General features: G+C 40.9%; 1 protein-coding gene across 3 annotated transcripts in view; it reads left to right on the top strand.

Moving 5' to 3' along the window:
• Eif4enif1 (eukaryotic translation initiation factor 4E nuclear import factor 1) overlaps nucleotides 1–16,930 on the top strand; it is a 40,559-nt gene that overhangs the window by 3,021 nt on the left and 20,608 nt on the right. For all 3 annotated transcript variants that reach the window (XM_057771431.1, XM_057771429.1, XM_057771430.1), the window contains exons 3-7: nucleotides 8,990–9,063; nucleotides 12,640–12,767; nucleotides 15,356–15,642; nucleotides 16,001–16,202; nucleotides 16,456–16,631. In XM_057771431.1, coding sequence (XP_057627414.1) covers nucleotides 8,990–9,063; nucleotides 12,640–12,767; nucleotides 15,356–15,642; nucleotides 16,001–16,202; nucleotides 16,456–16,631 — 867 coding nt within the window. The remainder of the gene's footprint in view (nucleotides 1–8,989; nucleotides 9,064–12,639; nucleotides 12,768–15,355; nucleotides 15,643–16,000; nucleotides 16,203–16,455; nucleotides 16,632–16,930) is intronic.

Here is a 16,930-nt window from a genome sequence, read left to right as displayed (position 1 = left end):
GATTTAAATTCCAGGTAGGAGTCAGGAATCAGATGATCTGTTTCCTCTAAAAAAATCATCTTTGCTAATTTTATACATATCTTCCACAAACTGACTTAAGTACTAACCTCTAATAGGTGGCATTTCAGTGTTGTGCTTAAGCTAGCATACAAATAAGGATGCCTGTTTTGCGTAAGGCAGAGTTAGGGTGTGAAAAATCATTACCAATCTTTTTTTTTCTTTTTATATTTATTTGTTATGTGTACAGTATTCTGCTTGCAGCACCAGAAGAGGGCCCCAGATCTCACTACAAATGGTTGGGGGTCCCCATGTGGTTGCTGGGAATTGAACTCAGGACCTTTAGAAGAGCAGTCAGTGCTCTTAACCTCTGAGCCATCTCTCCAGCCCTCATTACCAATCTTAATATGTCACCTGTCCAGAATATGTAACTAACTGGAAGTTCTTGGTTGGTTGGGTTCTGACTGTTGTTTCCTGCCTTTTCCATTTTAACTTAAAAAGTTGGGACTTAGGTTCTTCGACCCCATGAGTGTGCTTCTTGCCCAGCAACGTAGGAACTTTAGCTAGATAAGAAGCTAGTCATTAGCCGGGCGGTGGTGGCGCACGCCTTTAATCCCAGCACTCGGGAGGCAGAGGCAGGCGGATCTCTGTGAGTTCGAGACCAGCCTGGTCTACAAGAGCTAGTTCCAGGACAGGCTCCAAAACCACAGAGAAACCCTGTCTCGAAAAACCAAAAAAAAAAAAAAAAAAAAAAAAGAAGCTAGTCATTGCATGTAGAAATTTGTAGAAGGAACCTTTAATTCAAAAAAAGTGTGCTATAATAGGATGCTGGGCTTGAGGACAACCTACCCAAGAAGTTTGGCTGAGAGTTCCCAGTGGTCCAACCAGACAGGAGCAAGTCTGTTAATTAGTGACACAGCTTGAGAAAGGGGTGATGCATCTTCCTGTCCATGCAAGCTTTGGAGAAGAAAGGCACTAAAGATTGTTGAGCACCGCTGATGGAGTGGATGACTAGATTACTGCTTTACCTTTAATCTGTGTGACCTTCAGTCTTACACTTAGCTTTAGCTCCTCTCCTTTTTTTTTTTTATTATTTATTTGTTTTTGTTTTTTGAGATAGACAGGGTTTCTCTGTGTAGCCCTGACTGTCCTAGAACTCCCTCCAGAGACCAGGCTGGCCTCAAACACAGATCCACTGCTTCCTGAATGCAGGGATTAAAGGCATGCACCAACACACCCGGCCATTTAGGTTCTCTTAATCTCATTCTTTTCCTCTAGAAAGTGAAGATAGAATACAGCTGATCTTTTTTTTTTTTTTAAATATTTATTTATTTATTATGTATACAATATTCTGTCTGTGTGTATGCCTGCAGGCCAGAAGAGGGCACCAGACCTCATTACAGATGGTTGTGAGCCACCATGTGGTTGCTGGGAATTGAACTCAGGACCTTTGGAAGAGCAGGCAATGCTCTTAACCTCTGAGCCATCTCTCCAACCCGAATACAGCTGATCTTGCAGGAGCTTTTATGGTGAATAAATGGGAAAGTGCAGGTCCAGTGCCTGCTACACAGCAAATGCTGAAAACTAGATGATAAACAGGCTTCTTACTCAAAGATGACCGTCCTATAAATACCAGCTTTAGAATCAAGGCAATGACTTTCTAAATAGCAGTGAGTAACCTTCTTTTGCTGTTATTTTGGCTGAGCAGGGAGCCTGCATAGCCTAATTGCTTCTTTGAATACCCTCTGTACCTAAGCTGTGCTGCCCACCTTCATCTCCATTCTAACACTGAAGCAGATTGCTCTAAAAATAACTTTAATGTTTTAGGTTTCCTTCTAATATTTATCAACCTTTTTTTTGCAGTTTTACATTATTTTAATCAGTTATATTGACTACTTAAAAGGCAAGGATTGCTTTTATTACATTGAACAGGCGCACAGGGGGAAAATCTTGAACAAGAAAACCAGGTTTTCTGATTTTTTTTTCTGGTAGTGTTTTCATAGTTTAGTATGCATTCTTCACTAGAAAAGTGTCTATGTCAGGTCAACCACTGTTAGGTTAGAGTGATTTCACTCAGTGTGGTGCTAACCTAACAATCTGCAAGAACTATTCTCGGGTCCCTTTTAGTACCTCACTTCATGAATGACATTGGCCTGATCGCCAGCTACAGATGCTTTTATCCCAGTGTATTTGTGTGTGTGTAGGTAGTGATGCCCATGTGTGCATATGCAGAGGTCAAGTCAGGATGTGATTGTCTTCTCTATTGCTATCTACATTATCCTTAGATACAGTCCCTCACTGAATCAGAAGCTCACTTTTTGGCAAGCCTGGATGACCAGCAACTTTTGGAGTTCACCTTTCTCCATTCTCCATACTGGGGTACAGCCATACTCTGCTTTTTAGATGGGTGCTGAGGATTTAAACTCAGGTTCTTCAGTTTGTTGGGCGACTCCCTTTATCAAGGCATCTCCCCAGCTGCCATTACTTTTTTTGGGGGGGGGGGGGGTTTATTTATTTATTTGTTTTGGGTTTTTTTATATTTTCGAGACAGGGTTTTTTTGTAGTTTTTGGTGCCTGTCCTGGAACTAGCTCTTTTAGACCAGGATGGCCTCGAACTCATGGAAATCAGCTTCTGCCTCCCCAGTGCTGGGAGTAAAGGCATGTGCCATCACTGCCTGGCTTTTTTTTTTTTTTTTTTTTTTGAGACAGAATTCTCTGTAGCTTTGGAGCCTATTCTGGGATTCGCTCTATAGACTAGGCTGGCTTTGAACTCACAGAGATCTGCCTGCCTCTGTCTCCCAAGTGCTAGGATTAAAGGTGTGTGTCACACTCCCCAGCTGATTTTTGTGTTTTTTTTTTTTAGATGGTTTCTCCGTGTTTAGCCCTGGTTGTCCTGGAACTTACTCTATAGAGCAGCCTGGCCTTGAACTCAGAGGCCACCTACTTCTGCCTCAGCCTCCAAAGTACTGGTATTAAAGGAGTGTGCCACCATGGCTCAGCTGTCAAGTTTTGTTTTGTCTTTTTTTTTTTCCCGAGACAGGGTTTCTCTGTGGTTTTGGAGCCTGTCCTGGAACTAGCTCTTGTAGACCAGGCTGGTCTCGAACTCACAGAGATCCGCCTGCCTCTGCCTCCCGAGTGCTGGGATTAAAGGTGTGTGCCACCACTGCCCGGCTGTCAAGTTTTTTTTTTTTTTTTTTTTTTCGGTTTTTTTTTTTTTTTTTTGGTTTTTTTTTTTTTTGGTTTTTCGAGACAGGGTTTCTCTGTGGTTTTGGAGCCTGTCCTGGAACTAGCTCTTGTAGACCAGGCTGGTCTCGAACTCACAGAGATCCGCCTGCCTCTGCCTCCCAAGTGCTGGGATTAAAGGCGTGCGCCACCACTGCCCGGCTGTCAAGTTTTTTTTTTAAGGGAGACTGATACAGCTTCCTTGGGTGTGTGGTTCTTGAGCAATTAGTAGCTTGTTTTTGCCTGGTCAGGTTTTAGTGACCTGTGCAAAAAGTGAAAAGAAAGTATTAAAGCCTTTAGTATCTGTGGGATGATTCCAGAGGTTAGGCCCACAGTCTATAAAGTCTACAAGAGTGCTCACATTCTATTGAAATGCTTGAGAGGACTTTCCAAGGATTTTGTATTTGGCTAAAATAAAGTTTTCTTTGAAAATATCTTTAAAAGGGGTCTCTTTTGAGGAATAATTGACATTAAGGACTCTTGATGTTATGGTAACTTTTAGAACATCTATCTCTCTTGAGTAACTGACAGAAATACAAAGACAAGGAAAGTGCTCTGTATATAGTTAAAGAGCAAGCTGTTAGTGTAATATTTTCCAGGCTCATTCTTAATTCATATTTTCTCCCCATGTTACTTAATATTTCATTGCATTCTGTGTATTGTAACTTTGCCCTTTTTATTGCCAAGTATTTCACTGTGTGACTATAAAACGTTTTGTGTTCTGCATGTAAGTAGTCTTTCTCTGTCCTGCCTGCCAGCTCCTAAATAAGCACACAGAGACTTATTATTTATGAAAGCTCGGCTGACAGCTTAGACTTTTTTTTTTTTTTTTGGTTTTTTTTTGGTTTTTTTTTTTCGAGACAGGGTTTCTCTGTGGTTTTGGAGCCTGTCCTGGAACTCCCTTTGTAGACCAGGCTGGCCTCGAACTCACAGAGATCCGCCTGCCTCTGCCTCCCGAGTGCTGGGATTAAAGGCGTGCGCCACCACCGCCTGGCTCTTAGACTTTTTCTTAACTAGCTCTTATAACTTAGATTAACCCATATTTTTATTAATCTACGTTCTACCACATGACTTTTACCTATATCCTATTTTGTGTGTCCAATTCATTCTGCATCTGTCTGGTTTCTCCTGCATCCCTGCCCTTTTCTTCCCAGCATCTTCTTTGCCCTAAAAATACTGCCTAGCTATTGCCCATTCAGCTTTTTATTAAACCAGTCCAAGTGTTAAATCCTCACAGTGTACAAAAAGATTATTCCACAGCAGTGTACTCATTAATAGACACAAGTTGCTTTTATTCTTTGTTATTATGAGCTGCCACTATGAGCATCTGTACACACAGTACGTTTTGGGATGGACCGTTTTATTTGTCTTCTGTATCTATTGAGGAGTGGAATTGCTTGCTGTTGTTTTAACTTTTCTGAGGAATTGTGAATGTATTCCACAGCAGCCACAACACCTTACATTCCTATCTAGTTTTTCCCACTTGCTAAGCAAAAACTTTTGAGTTACAACCCCTACCCTTTGATGCATTTTTAGTTAATACTTGTATACATAGAGGCTTCCTATATGCCCCTCGCTTCATTTTCTCTAGTATCTTCGTAGTATATAATACATTTGTTATACTTAATGAGCCGATGTTTGCTGTTAACTGAAGTCTGTATTACATGTGTTTTTTAAAACTAATACCCTACTTGAAGGTTACCATATTATATCAGTTTTTTTTTGATGGTTACTCTTTTTTTTAATTGGTATTTATTGAGCTCTACATTTTTCTCTGCTTCCCTCCCTGCCTCTCCCCTCTATCCTTCAATCCTCTCAAAAGGTCCCCATTCTCCCAATTTACTCAGGAGATCTTGTCTTTTTATACTTTCTACTTCCCATGTCGATTAGATCTATGTAAATCTCTCTTAGTGTCCACATTGTTGTCTAAGTTCTCTGGGATTGTGGTTTGTGGGTTGGCTTTGTTTGCTTTGTGTTTAAAAACCACCTATGAGTGAGTACATGTAATAATTATCTTTCTGGGTCTGGGTTACCTCACTCAAAATAATGTTTTCTAGCTCTGTCCATTTGCCTGCAAAATTCAAGATGTCATTTTTTTTTTTTCTGCTGTGCAGTACTCTATTGTGTAAATGTACCACATTTTTCTTCTCCATTCTTCCATCGAGGGGCATTTAGGTTGTTTCCAGGTTCTGGCTATGACAAACAGCTGCTATGAACATAGTTGAGCACATGTCCTTGTGGCGCGATTGAGCATCCTTTGGATATATACCCAAAAGTGGTATTACTGGGTCTTGAGGAAGGTTGTTTCCTAATTTTCTGAGAAATTGCCACACTGACACCCAAAGGGGTTGTACCAGCTTACATTCCCACCAGCAATGCAGAAGTGTTCCCTTTTCCCCACAACCTCTCCAGCATAAGTTGTCATCAGTTTCTGATCTTGACCATTCTTACAGGTGTAAGATGGAATCTCAGAGTTGTTTTGATTTTCATTTTTCTGAAATGATGTTGAACATTTCCTTAAGTGTCTTTTAGCCATTTTAGATTCCTCTGTTGAGAGTTCTCTGTTTAGGTCTGTACTCCATTTTTTTTTATTGGATTATGTGATCTTTTGGTGTCCAATTTCTTGGTTCTTTGTATATTTTGGAGATCAGACCTCTGTCTGATGTGGGGTTAATGAAGATCTTTTCCCATTCTGTAGGCTGTCGTTTTGTCTTGTTGACCATGTCCTTTGCTTTACAGAAGCTTTTCAGTTTCAGGAGGTCCCATTTATTAAGTGTTTCTCTCAGTGTCTGTGCTGCTGGGGTTATATTTAGGAAGTGGTTCCCTGTGCCAATGCATTCAAGTGTACGTCTCACTTTCTCTTCTATAAGGTTCAGTGTGGCTGGCTTTATGTTGAGGTCTTGATCCATTTGGACTTGAGTTTTGTGTATGGTAATAGATATGGGTCTATTTTCATTCTTCTACATGTTGATATCCAGTTATGCCAGCACCACTTGTTAAATATGCTTTCTTTTTTCCATTTGATATTTTTTGCCTCTTTATCAAAGATCAGGTGTTCGAAAATGTGTGGATTAATATCCGGGTATTCTGTTCGGTTCTATTGGTCCTCCTATCTGTTCTTACGCCAATACCAGGCTGTTTTCAGTACTGTAGCGCTGTAGTGAGAGTTTGAAGTCAGGGATTGTGATGCCTCCAGAAGTTCTTTTATTGCTCAGGATTGTTTTGGCTATCCTGGGTTTTTTGCTTTTCCAAATGAAGTTGAGTACCGTTCTTTTGAAGTCTTTGAAGAATTTTGCTGGGATTTTGATGGGCATTGCGTTGAATCTGTGTTGTACGTACCTTTAACCCCAGAACTCAGAGAAAGCAGGGACAAGCCGTTCCTCTGTGAATTTAAGGCCAGCCTTGTCTACAGAATAAGTTCCAGGACCGCCAGGGCTACACAAAGAAACCTTCTTTCACGGGGGAACAAAAAGATAGAAAGGCAAAATATGTTCTGTAAAATCAAATTCTTAGGAAATTAGGTAAAAGTTGTTTTTAAAAAATGCTCATTCATGGGATGGAGAGATGACTCAGCGGTTAAGAGCATTGCCTGCTATTCCAAAGGTCCTGAGTTCAATTCCCAGCAACCACTTGATGGCTCACAATCACCTGTAATGAGGTCTGGTTCCCTCTTCTGGCCTGCAGGCATATACAAAGACAGAATATTGTATGTATAATAAATAAATAAATATATTTTTTTAAAAAAATGCTCATTCTTAGTGCTAGAAAGAAAGAGGGTTCAGGAATTAAGAGCTTATGTTGGTCTTACAGAAGAGTTCAGTTCTCAGCATCCACTTCAGTCAACTGACAGCTGCCTATAACTCCTGCTCCAGGAGATGTGATGCCCTCTTCTAGTCTCTTCAGGCCCCCCATACACGCATGTATGTACACATAAATAAAAGTAAAATAAATCTTAAGAGAATATCCTCATTCTTTAGAAACGAACACTACAATGTCTGAGTAAGGGAACATAATTTAAGCTACTCCCTCTTGAGTGGTTAAAAAAAAACTAAAGGGAGGGGCTCAAGAGATGGCTCAGTGGTTAAGAGCACTGGCTGCTCTTCCAGATGTCCTGAGAAGAACTGCCTCTGCCTCCCAAGTGCTCGGATTAAAGCTGTGCACCACCACTACTCAGTTCCCACCACCCCTAGACAGGGTTTTTTCTCTGTGTAGCTAGCAGTCCTGACTGTTCTGGAAATTGCTCTGTAGATCAGACTAGCCAACCTTTTGTTTTATTTATTTATTTATTTATTTATTTATTTATTTATTTATTTATTTATTTTGGTTTTTGGTTTTTCGAGACAGGGTTTCTCTGTGGTTTTGGAGCCTGTCCTGGAACTAGCTCTTGTAGACCAGGCTGGTCTCGAACTCACAGAGATCCGCCTGCCTCTGCCTCCCAAGTGCTGGGATTAAAGGCGTGCGCCACCATCGCCCGGCTTGTTTTTGTTTTTAAGTGAAGCATATTGTGAAGATTGAGAAGTCACTCTAGTCTAGTACTTGGCCTCCATATCTACCTGCAAACACATGTACACTCACATACAAGTGGCCACACATGAATGTACACTACATACACACACGCGTACGTAGTAAATGTGTAGGGGCTGGAGGACTAGTTTAGCAGTTAAGAGCATTTGTTGTGCAGTCATGAAGACCAGAGTTTCCCAGCACCCGCAACAATCTTGAGTACCTTATAAACACATCCATAACTCCAGCTCTGAGGGATCTGAAGTTCTTTTCTGGTTTCTGAAGATGCATGGTGCATGTTCCTGTACAATATGTACATGTACATTCTCATACATAAACATGTACGTGCATGCGTACACGTGAATAAATGAAAGTTTTTTCTCTTAAGTACGTGGGTGGTTTTTCTGCTTTTTTTTTTTCATTCTTGCAAATTATTATAATGTGGAGAGGAGAAACCTATCCTTAGACTGGAGAAAATGGATCAGTGGTTAAGGGCACTGACTGTTCTTCTAGAGGACCTAGGTTTAATTCTCAGCATCTATAAGGCAATTCACAACTGTTTGTACCTCTCTCTAGTTTTAATGATTCTGACACCCTCTTCTTGCCTCTGCAGGCACCAAGCTCATGTGGTGCACAAACATGCAGGCAAACACCCACATAAAATAATTTTTAAAAGTGACTTAACTGTGTTTCCTTTAAGGCTGCATTTCCATGCCTTTCTCAGCATTCAGTGTTTTTACTTTGTTGTTGGACAAGAAGGTATGGGAAAACGTATTTCAGAAACCACTTATAGCAGTCTTTACTGTTTGTTAAACTTGTTTGAGCTTTCTGATTTGGTTCTAGTCTTTTTGGAATTTCAAGTCCAAAATTGTAAGAATCGTGTGGAAACAACACCTGTGATCCCAGCACTCTTGGAGTAGAGGTTGGAGAATTAGTTCAAGGCTAGTCTTGAGGGGCTGGAGAGATGGCTCAGTGGTTGGGAGTACTGACTGCTCTTCCAGAGGACCCAGGTTCAGTTCCCAGCACCCACATGGCAGCTCACTACTGTCTGAAGATCCAGTTGCAGAGGATCTGACACCTTCATACCAATGCACATAAAATAAAGTTAAATAAACCATTAAAAAAAAAGGCTAGTTTTGAGCTTGTCTCATCTCCCTCCCAAAAAATTATGTGAAATGCTTAAAGAAGACACACAGAAGGGAAATAAATTGGAAGTATGTTGCCTGAGAAATGTGATTCAAAGTCCTCGTGTGATTTCTCTCTTTAGGAGGAGCTCTTGGATATAAAAGAACGTCCCTACTCCAAACAGAGGCCGTCATGCCTCTCTGAAAAATATGACAGGTATGTTAAGAATTGCATTGGGGCTAGAGTTAAGAATTATTAATTAAGAATTGTTGGGGTGGGGCTGGAGAAATGGCTCAGACGTTAAGGACACTGACTGCTCTTCCAGAGGTCCTGAGTTCAATTCCCAGCAACCACATGGTGACTCACAACCATCTACAATGAGATTTGGCGCCCTCTTCTGGCATGCAGTCATACATGGAGGAAGAACACTTTATTGTATACATAATAAATAAAATCTTAAAAAAAAGAATTGTTGGGGTGCTGGGCGGTGATGGCACACGCATTTAATCCCAGCACTTGGGAGTCAGAGGCAGGTGGATCTCTGAGTTCGAGACCAGCCTATTCAGAGTAAATGCCAGATCAGGCTTCAAAGCTACACAAAGAAACCCTTTCCCCTTTCTCAGGGAAAAAAAGTGAGAGAGAGAGAGAGACACACACAAACACACACACACACACACACACACTTGTTGGGGCTAGAGTGATGGCTCAGCAGCAGTTAAGCATCTTTCCTGTTGTTTCCATGGACCTGGGTTGAATTCTTTACACCCACATCAAGATCCTAACCACCTGTAAACTCCAGCTCCAGGGGCATCCAACACCCCGGCTGATGTAGACACTTGCATTCATGTGCACGTACATACACAAATGCACACACGGAAATAATATAAATAAGTTAATATACTATAAATAAATTTTAAAATTAAATAAAATTTATTTAAACAAAAAGAATTATGTGGTTGGAATGCTGCTGTTATGGTAGGGTTATGACTGAGGGAAGTATTTCAAGAGTTAATAGCATGGCCACAACTAACTTGTACTAAAACTAAACTACAGAGTGACTCAGTTACAGTCACAGGGCATATTTAAGCCTAGGAGGAGTCTTAGTTCTGGGGTCCTTTCATGCTTCGGCCAGGGCAGTTCTTTGGGGATGCTAAAGTGGGGCTCTAAGATCTTTATCAAAGAGCCATTCAGATTAGCCTATTGTGCCCTTAAGAAAAGGTAAAGGGCTTTTTTTTTTTTTTTTGGTTTGAAGAAGCTAGAGAAAAATGGTTTGAAAATGTACAGTAACCCTGTATTTTATTTATATGTATTTATATAACTATATTTGCTTATATGAATTATATAAATATATTTGCTTATCTATATTCATATGAATATATACTTATTTATATAAATGTATATTTGCATGCATATGTGTGTGCGTGTGTGTGTATGTGTGTATGGTTTTTCAAGACAGGATTTCTTTGTTTAGCCTTGTCTGTTCTGGAATATATTTCTTTTTTTTTTTTTTTTTTTTTTCCTTTGGTTTTTCGAGACAGGGTTTCTCTGTGGTTTTGAAGTCTGTCCTGGAACTAGCTCTTGTAGACCAGGCTGGTCTCGAACTCACAGAGATCCTCTTGCCTCTGCCTCCCGAGTGCTGGGATTAAAGGCGTGCACCACCACCGCCCGGCTTGGAATATATTTCTTACGGTTATCTTAGTTATTTGTTGTTGTTGTTGTTGTTGTTGTTGTTGTTGTTGTTGTGGGGTTTTTGTCTGAGACAAGATCTTTTTACATAGTCCTGGATGTCTTGGAACTCACTGTCGACCAGGCCTTGAGCTCACAGAGATCCACCTCTCTATACCTTCCAAGTGCGGGGATCAAAGGCATGCACCACCATGCCTGGCAGTCTTACTATCGTGTGGTTCTGTATTTCTTTTTCCAACATAAAATTTTTATTGGTTAATTGGGAATTTCACATCATGCACCCCAATTACACCAATTTTCCCAATCCTCCCAGGTTAGCCCCCACCCACCCTTGTGAGTGACTCGCGCCCCCCCAGAAAAAAAAAAGAAGAAAAGTTCAATTTGTGATGCCCATATACTCACTGGCATGGTTCAGCTCCCAGTGGACAGCCCCTTAAAGAAAACTGAGTCTCTCCCCATCTCTGCCCCAGCCAGAATGCTACACTTAAGCATTCTTACCATAATTTTTAAGAGTTCTCTTCAAGACTCCTTTTATATCCCTGTGAGTCTCAACTATGAGTCTGCAGTCATTTTTTACTTATAAAGTATCACGTTTAATTTTCTTGGTTCATTGTGTCACATACCCTCATCCCCAGTGCTAGGGATGGAACCCAAAGCCTTACTGATGTTAGTTGAATTTTTTTTTAATATTTATTTATTATGTATACAATATTCTGTCTGTGTGCATGTATCCAGGCCAGAAGAGGGCACCAGACCTTTTTACAGATGGTTGTGAGCCACCATGTGGTTGCCAGGAATTGAACTCAGGACCTTTGGAAGAGCAGGCAATGCTCTTAACCACTGAGCCATCTCTCCAGCCCCTTAAAATATTTATTTATTAAAAAAAAATATTTATTTATTATGTATACAATATTCTGTCTGCGTGTATGCCTGCAGACCAGAAGAGGGCACCAGACCCCATTACAGATGGTTGTGAGCCACCATGTGGTTGCTGGGAATTGAACTCAGGACCTTTGGAAGAGCAGGCAATGCTCTTAACCTCTGAACCATCTGTCCAGCCCCTAGTTGAATGTTTTTATCACTACACTTCATCTTTAGTCTAGACAGACTTTCAAAACCTATATATGGACTGTTGAATCTAGAGGAATCACCACATTCTCCTGATGGTAATGATAGCAGAATAGTGGCCATTTTGATTGGCTAGGATTTTTCATGGGCTTGTTTGTGTTTAAAATGTAAAGTCTTTGCATACTTGAAATTTTATTATTAAAACTTTTTTCTTTGTATAAAACAAAATTATCCTGAGCAAGTATATTAGCTTTCATGCTAAATTGAGTATTGTGCCTAGTGACAATACTAAAGGTAAGATAGGGAAGAGCTGCTTCTGTCACGTCTCTTCTCATTTGAGAGTGAGCATTTGTTGGACTCTTCACAGAGACCCTAGAAGGTAGGTAATATCTCCCTGTTGTGAGAGGTGGGTGATGTTGACTCACTCTTTCAAGCAGCTTTCATGGCTAAGAGTGTAAAGCAGGTAGAGCATAGTGGGGCTGAGGGAAAAAAAGAAAACAAATTTAAGAGCTGTCGTACTTGAAAAAAACTGAGACTACATATAGAGATTATAGCCCAGTGTGGTGGCGTATGCTTTAATCCTAGCACTCAGGGTCGGGGGCAGGAGGATCTTTGTAAATTTGAAGCCAGTCTGCTCTACATAGCAAGTTCCAGTCCCACTAGGGCTATATAGTGAGACTCTTTCTCAAAATAACAACAAACCTAAATAAGCTAAGAAAATTCTAGAATACTTTGTAGCAGCTACTTCTGGTAAAGAGTTGGAGCTGTCTCTGCAGCACTGGAGAAAATCTTGGTGTGAAACAGTTATGTATTTGCAGATAGGGCCCATGGTTTATGGACTTAGTTTCATTTGTGTAGACTCGTGTTCAAGTACCAGTTGGTGCTAGGAATTATTGAAGTAATAACTGTTTGTTTTCATCTTGAATAGGGTAATCATTCTGAAGGAAATGAAGGTTTCCTTGTAACCTGAAGTTTAGAAATTGGGACCTATTAGAATTAACCTGCAAACACTAACTAATGCTATCCTTTAACCTATAGTGATGGTGTCTGGGACCCTGAGAAGTGGCATGCCTCTCTCTACCCTGCTTCAGGGAGGAGCTCACCAGTGGAAAGTCTGAAGAAAGAGCCAGAATCAGACCGTCCTTCCCTGGTGCGCAGAATAGCAGGCAAGTATGCAGATGTTTATAAATAGTGTGATTTGGGGAACATGGTCCTGGCTGTTGGTTTCATTTTTCACCCCTCACCTGAAACAGGGTTTCTCTGTGTTACAGCTCTGGCTGTTCTGAAGCTCACTCTGTAGACCAGGCTGGCCTCAAACTCAGAGATATCCTCCAGCCTCTACCTCCTGAGTGCTGGGATTAAAGGTGTGCACCACCACCTCCCTGCATGCTGGTTTCATTCTTTTTTTTTTTTTTTTTTTTTTTTTTTGGTGTTTTCGAGACAGGGTTTCTCTGTAGCTTTGGAACCTGTCCTGGAACTCCCTTTGTAGACCAGGCTGGCCTCGAACTCACAGAGATCCACCTGCCTCTGCCTCCCGAGTGCTGGGATTAAAGGCGTGCGCCACCAACACCCGGCATCTGGTTTCATTCTTATTCCCCAGAATTTTACTTATTGAAATGTCATGAGAAAATTGATTTAAGAGTTGTATTTTTCATAATAAGAGAGTAAAATCATAGTAATAGTCTTCTTATAACAGTGCCATGTTAGGCTGTGTGCTTTTGAATTATAAAGTACCACCGTCTTTGCTGGTGTGATTAACAACTTGATATATGTGGAGTTGCCTAGGAGGCTAGCCCCAAGACACTTCCAGGAGTTAGTTAAGCTCTGTTCATGCCTGTGTTGGATTGTCTTCATTAGGTTAACTGATAGGGAGAACCCATTTTAACTGTGGGTGTGACCATTCTCTATTGAGATCCTGGACTTTATAAAATGGAGAAAGTGAGCAGAGTTTAGCATTCATTCATCCATGTCTGCTTCTTGGTTATGTATTAAATGTGACCAGCTGTTTGAAGCTATTGCTTCCTTGACTTCCTTGCCATTATGGGCTATATCCTTGAACTAGGAACTAGAATAAACCTTTCTCCTTTAAGTTTTTCAGTGCTTTTTAGCACAGCACCAGGAAAGGAAACTAAGACAGTTGAGGCTATAACTTACATGGTCACCTTGTATTCATGACGGCCTTTGTTTAATTCCTAGCACTGAATGAATTAGACACCGTAGTGCAATCCCTAATCCCAGTCTTGGATATCTAAACAGTGTCTTCAAAGAACAGTATTAATCTCAGAGCAAACCTTGCTTAACAGGCTGCCTTAATGGATGACACTCTTGTTGCTGTGCCTCAAAAAACATTTTGCCTAATTGTAGGAGCCTGCTCCTACACCTAACCACAGCAAAGATGTTCTCTTTTGGGGCTGGAGAGATGGCTCAGAGGTTAAGAGCATTGCCTGCTCTTCCAAAGGTCCTGAGTTCAATTCCCAGCAACCACATGGTGGCTCACAACCATCTGTAATGGGGTCTGGTGCCCTCTTCTGGCCTGCAGGCATACACACAGACAGAATATTGCATACATAATTAATAAATAAAATTAAAAAAAAAAAGATGTTCTCTTTCACTTTAGGTTTCACTCTTGATGCATTTAAATTAAATATTGAATATGAAATCCAGTTTAAAGTTATCTGTTTTGAAACAGTGTCTTATTCTAACTGTCTTATTCTAACTCAGGCTGGGTTTGAACTCAGGAATTCTTCTGCTTCAGCATCACAAGTGCTGGGGTTACAGGCTGACAAATTGAATGTAAAGTGTGAGGTTTTTTTGTTTGTTTGTTTGGTTTGGTTTTATAAGACAGGATTTTTTGTGTGGCCTTGGCTGTCTTGAAACTCACACTCAGTAGACGAGACTGACTTTGAACTCATAGTATGTTCCATCCACCACCACCATCTGGCTGTTTACTATTTTTAGGCATTTTATTTTTTTCAAATACTGACATGACATTTTATTAATGGACAATAGATTAGCTAAAAATTGTATACATAAAAATCTTAGTCTTAGTCTCTGGGAAAAAAAAGTCTTAGTCATAGTCAACTGGAAAAAAGCCAGTTGGTGGTGGCACCTGCCTTTAATCCCAGCAAAGACAGGGGGACCTCTGTGAGAGTTCAGGCCAGCCTGGTCTACAAAGTGAGTTCCTGGACTGGCTCCGTAGCTACTGAGAAACCCTGCCCCAAAATAAACAAACAAACATCTTAGTCTTCGGCTGGAGGGATGGCTCAGCAGTTAAGAGTACTGGCTGCTCTTCCAGAGGACCTGGGTTCAATTCCCAGCACTTACATGGCATCTTATAACAGTCTGTAATTCCAGATCTTCACACACAAAAAAACATGAATGCACATGTATTAAAAAATAAATTATTTAAAAAATCTTAGTCATAGTCATAGAAAGTCATTATGAAATAGATCTTTTTCTGAGGAGAAAAAAGGACTAAATATTTTTTAAAAATTTTAAGTTTAATGTAAAAAAATAATTATAAAGGGCCAGTGAGATGACTCAACAGACACTTGCTGCTAAGCCTAACAATCTGAGTTCAGTCCTCAATGACCAAGTTTTAAAAATCCAATGACTATGTACTTGTTATTTTAATCTGTTGATAAGCCCAATTTTAGAATTGTCTCCTTTCTGACATTTTCTGTCCTCCTGCCAGCTGTGGACACGGTTTCTAGAGATGTTGGTTTGCTTACCTTTTTTTATGGCGTCTTTTCAGATCCACGAGAGCGTGTGAAAGAAGAGGACTTAGATGTTGTCCTCAGCCCACAGAGACGAAGCTTTGGAGGTGGCTGCCATGTGACAGCTGCTGTTAGCTCCCGTCGCTCTGGAAGTCCCTTGGAGAAAGACAGTGATGGGCTTCGCTTGCTTGGTGGACGAAGAATTGGCAGTGGGAGGATAATCTCTGCCCGGGCTTTTGAGAAGGATCACCGTCTCAGTGAGAAGGACCTACGGGACCTGAGAGACAGAGACAGAGAGAGGGACTACAAGGACAAGCGTTTCAGGGTGTGTGCCCGGCCCGCTAGTTCTCAAGTGCCTGGAATTTGATGCTCGCCTCTTTATACTGCATTGCTCTTTTCATGATGGTACAGAGTCAAAACCAGAGCCACACATTTGTGACTGGTGCCCTAGCTCTGAGTTGCATCCTCCTAGCCCAGCCAGTTACTTGGAGAAACTAGGGTTCACAGCCCACTCCTGTGCTAGTCAAGGAGAAATCAGGGGCGGTACAAGAGTGGTAATGTCCTTCAATTTTCCATCACAGCATCTGCAGTTTCTAGTATTAATTCTTTTAAGACTGACTACAATGTTTCTACTAGCATTTTAGTTTTTCATTCTTGTTTTTTTTTTTTTTTAAATTTTTCAGAGGGAGTTTGGAGATAGTAAACGTGTCTTTGGTGAGCGTAGAAGAAATGATTCGTACACTGAGGAAGAACCAGAATGGTTTTCAGCTGGACCCACAAGTCAGTCTGAAACCATTGAACTGACTGGCTTCGATGATAAGATACTAGAGGAAGATCACAAAGGGAGAAAAAGAACAAGGCGACGGACTGCCTCTGTGAAGGAAGGTCAGTAGGAACTGTGAATTGTTTTAAAATAATATGTGGTGATTACTGCTTTAATTGCACATCTAACTGTGAGTGCTAGTTAATAGCAAGTTTTTAGTGTTTCAGTTCCATTTTGCTTTGTTTCTGTGACAGGGTCTGTAAAGAAGTGCTTTGACAGTACGTGACTTTTGCGTGTGTACTTATATCTAAAGGCACAGAGTGAGACTGGAGTGTGTACTTCAATAGGTGCTCTCTGTCCTGGTTTTATTTTCAGGCATACTGGAATGTAATGGAGGGGTGGCTGAAGAGGACGAGGTTGAAGTCATCCTGGCCCAGGAGCCCTCTGCTGATCAGGAAGTCCCAAGGGATGTTGTCCTACCTGAGCAGTCCCCAGGAGAATTTGACTTTAATGAGTTCTTTAACCTTGACAAGGTGCCATGCTTGGCTTCGGTGAGTGTAACAGCATTCGCAAATATACATGGAGGGTTACAGAGAAATCTTAGTAGATAAAGCCCTTGCTGTGCAAGTGTGAGGACTAAATGAAATTGAAATTTCTAGAACCCAAGTAAACGTTGGTGCAATGTGGTGGCCCTCCTGTAAACCCAGTACACAGGAAGTGAAGATAGGATTGTTGAAACAAGCTGACTAACAGAGCTACCTGTGTTTCTCAGCTGTGAGTTCAAATGAGATACCCTGGCTCAGTTTATAAAGTAGGAGTAATTAAGGAAGATGCCGGACATCAATCTCCA

This window comes from Chionomys nivalis, chromosome 6 (genome assembly GCF_950005125.1).
Source record: "Chionomys nivalis chromosome 6, mChiNiv1.1, whole genome shotgun sequence".
Classification (NCBI taxonomy): Eukaryota; Metazoa; Chordata; class Mammalia; order Rodentia; family Cricetidae; genus Chionomys; species Chionomys nivalis.
This window is presented reverse-complemented; position numbering and strand designations above follow the sequence as displayed.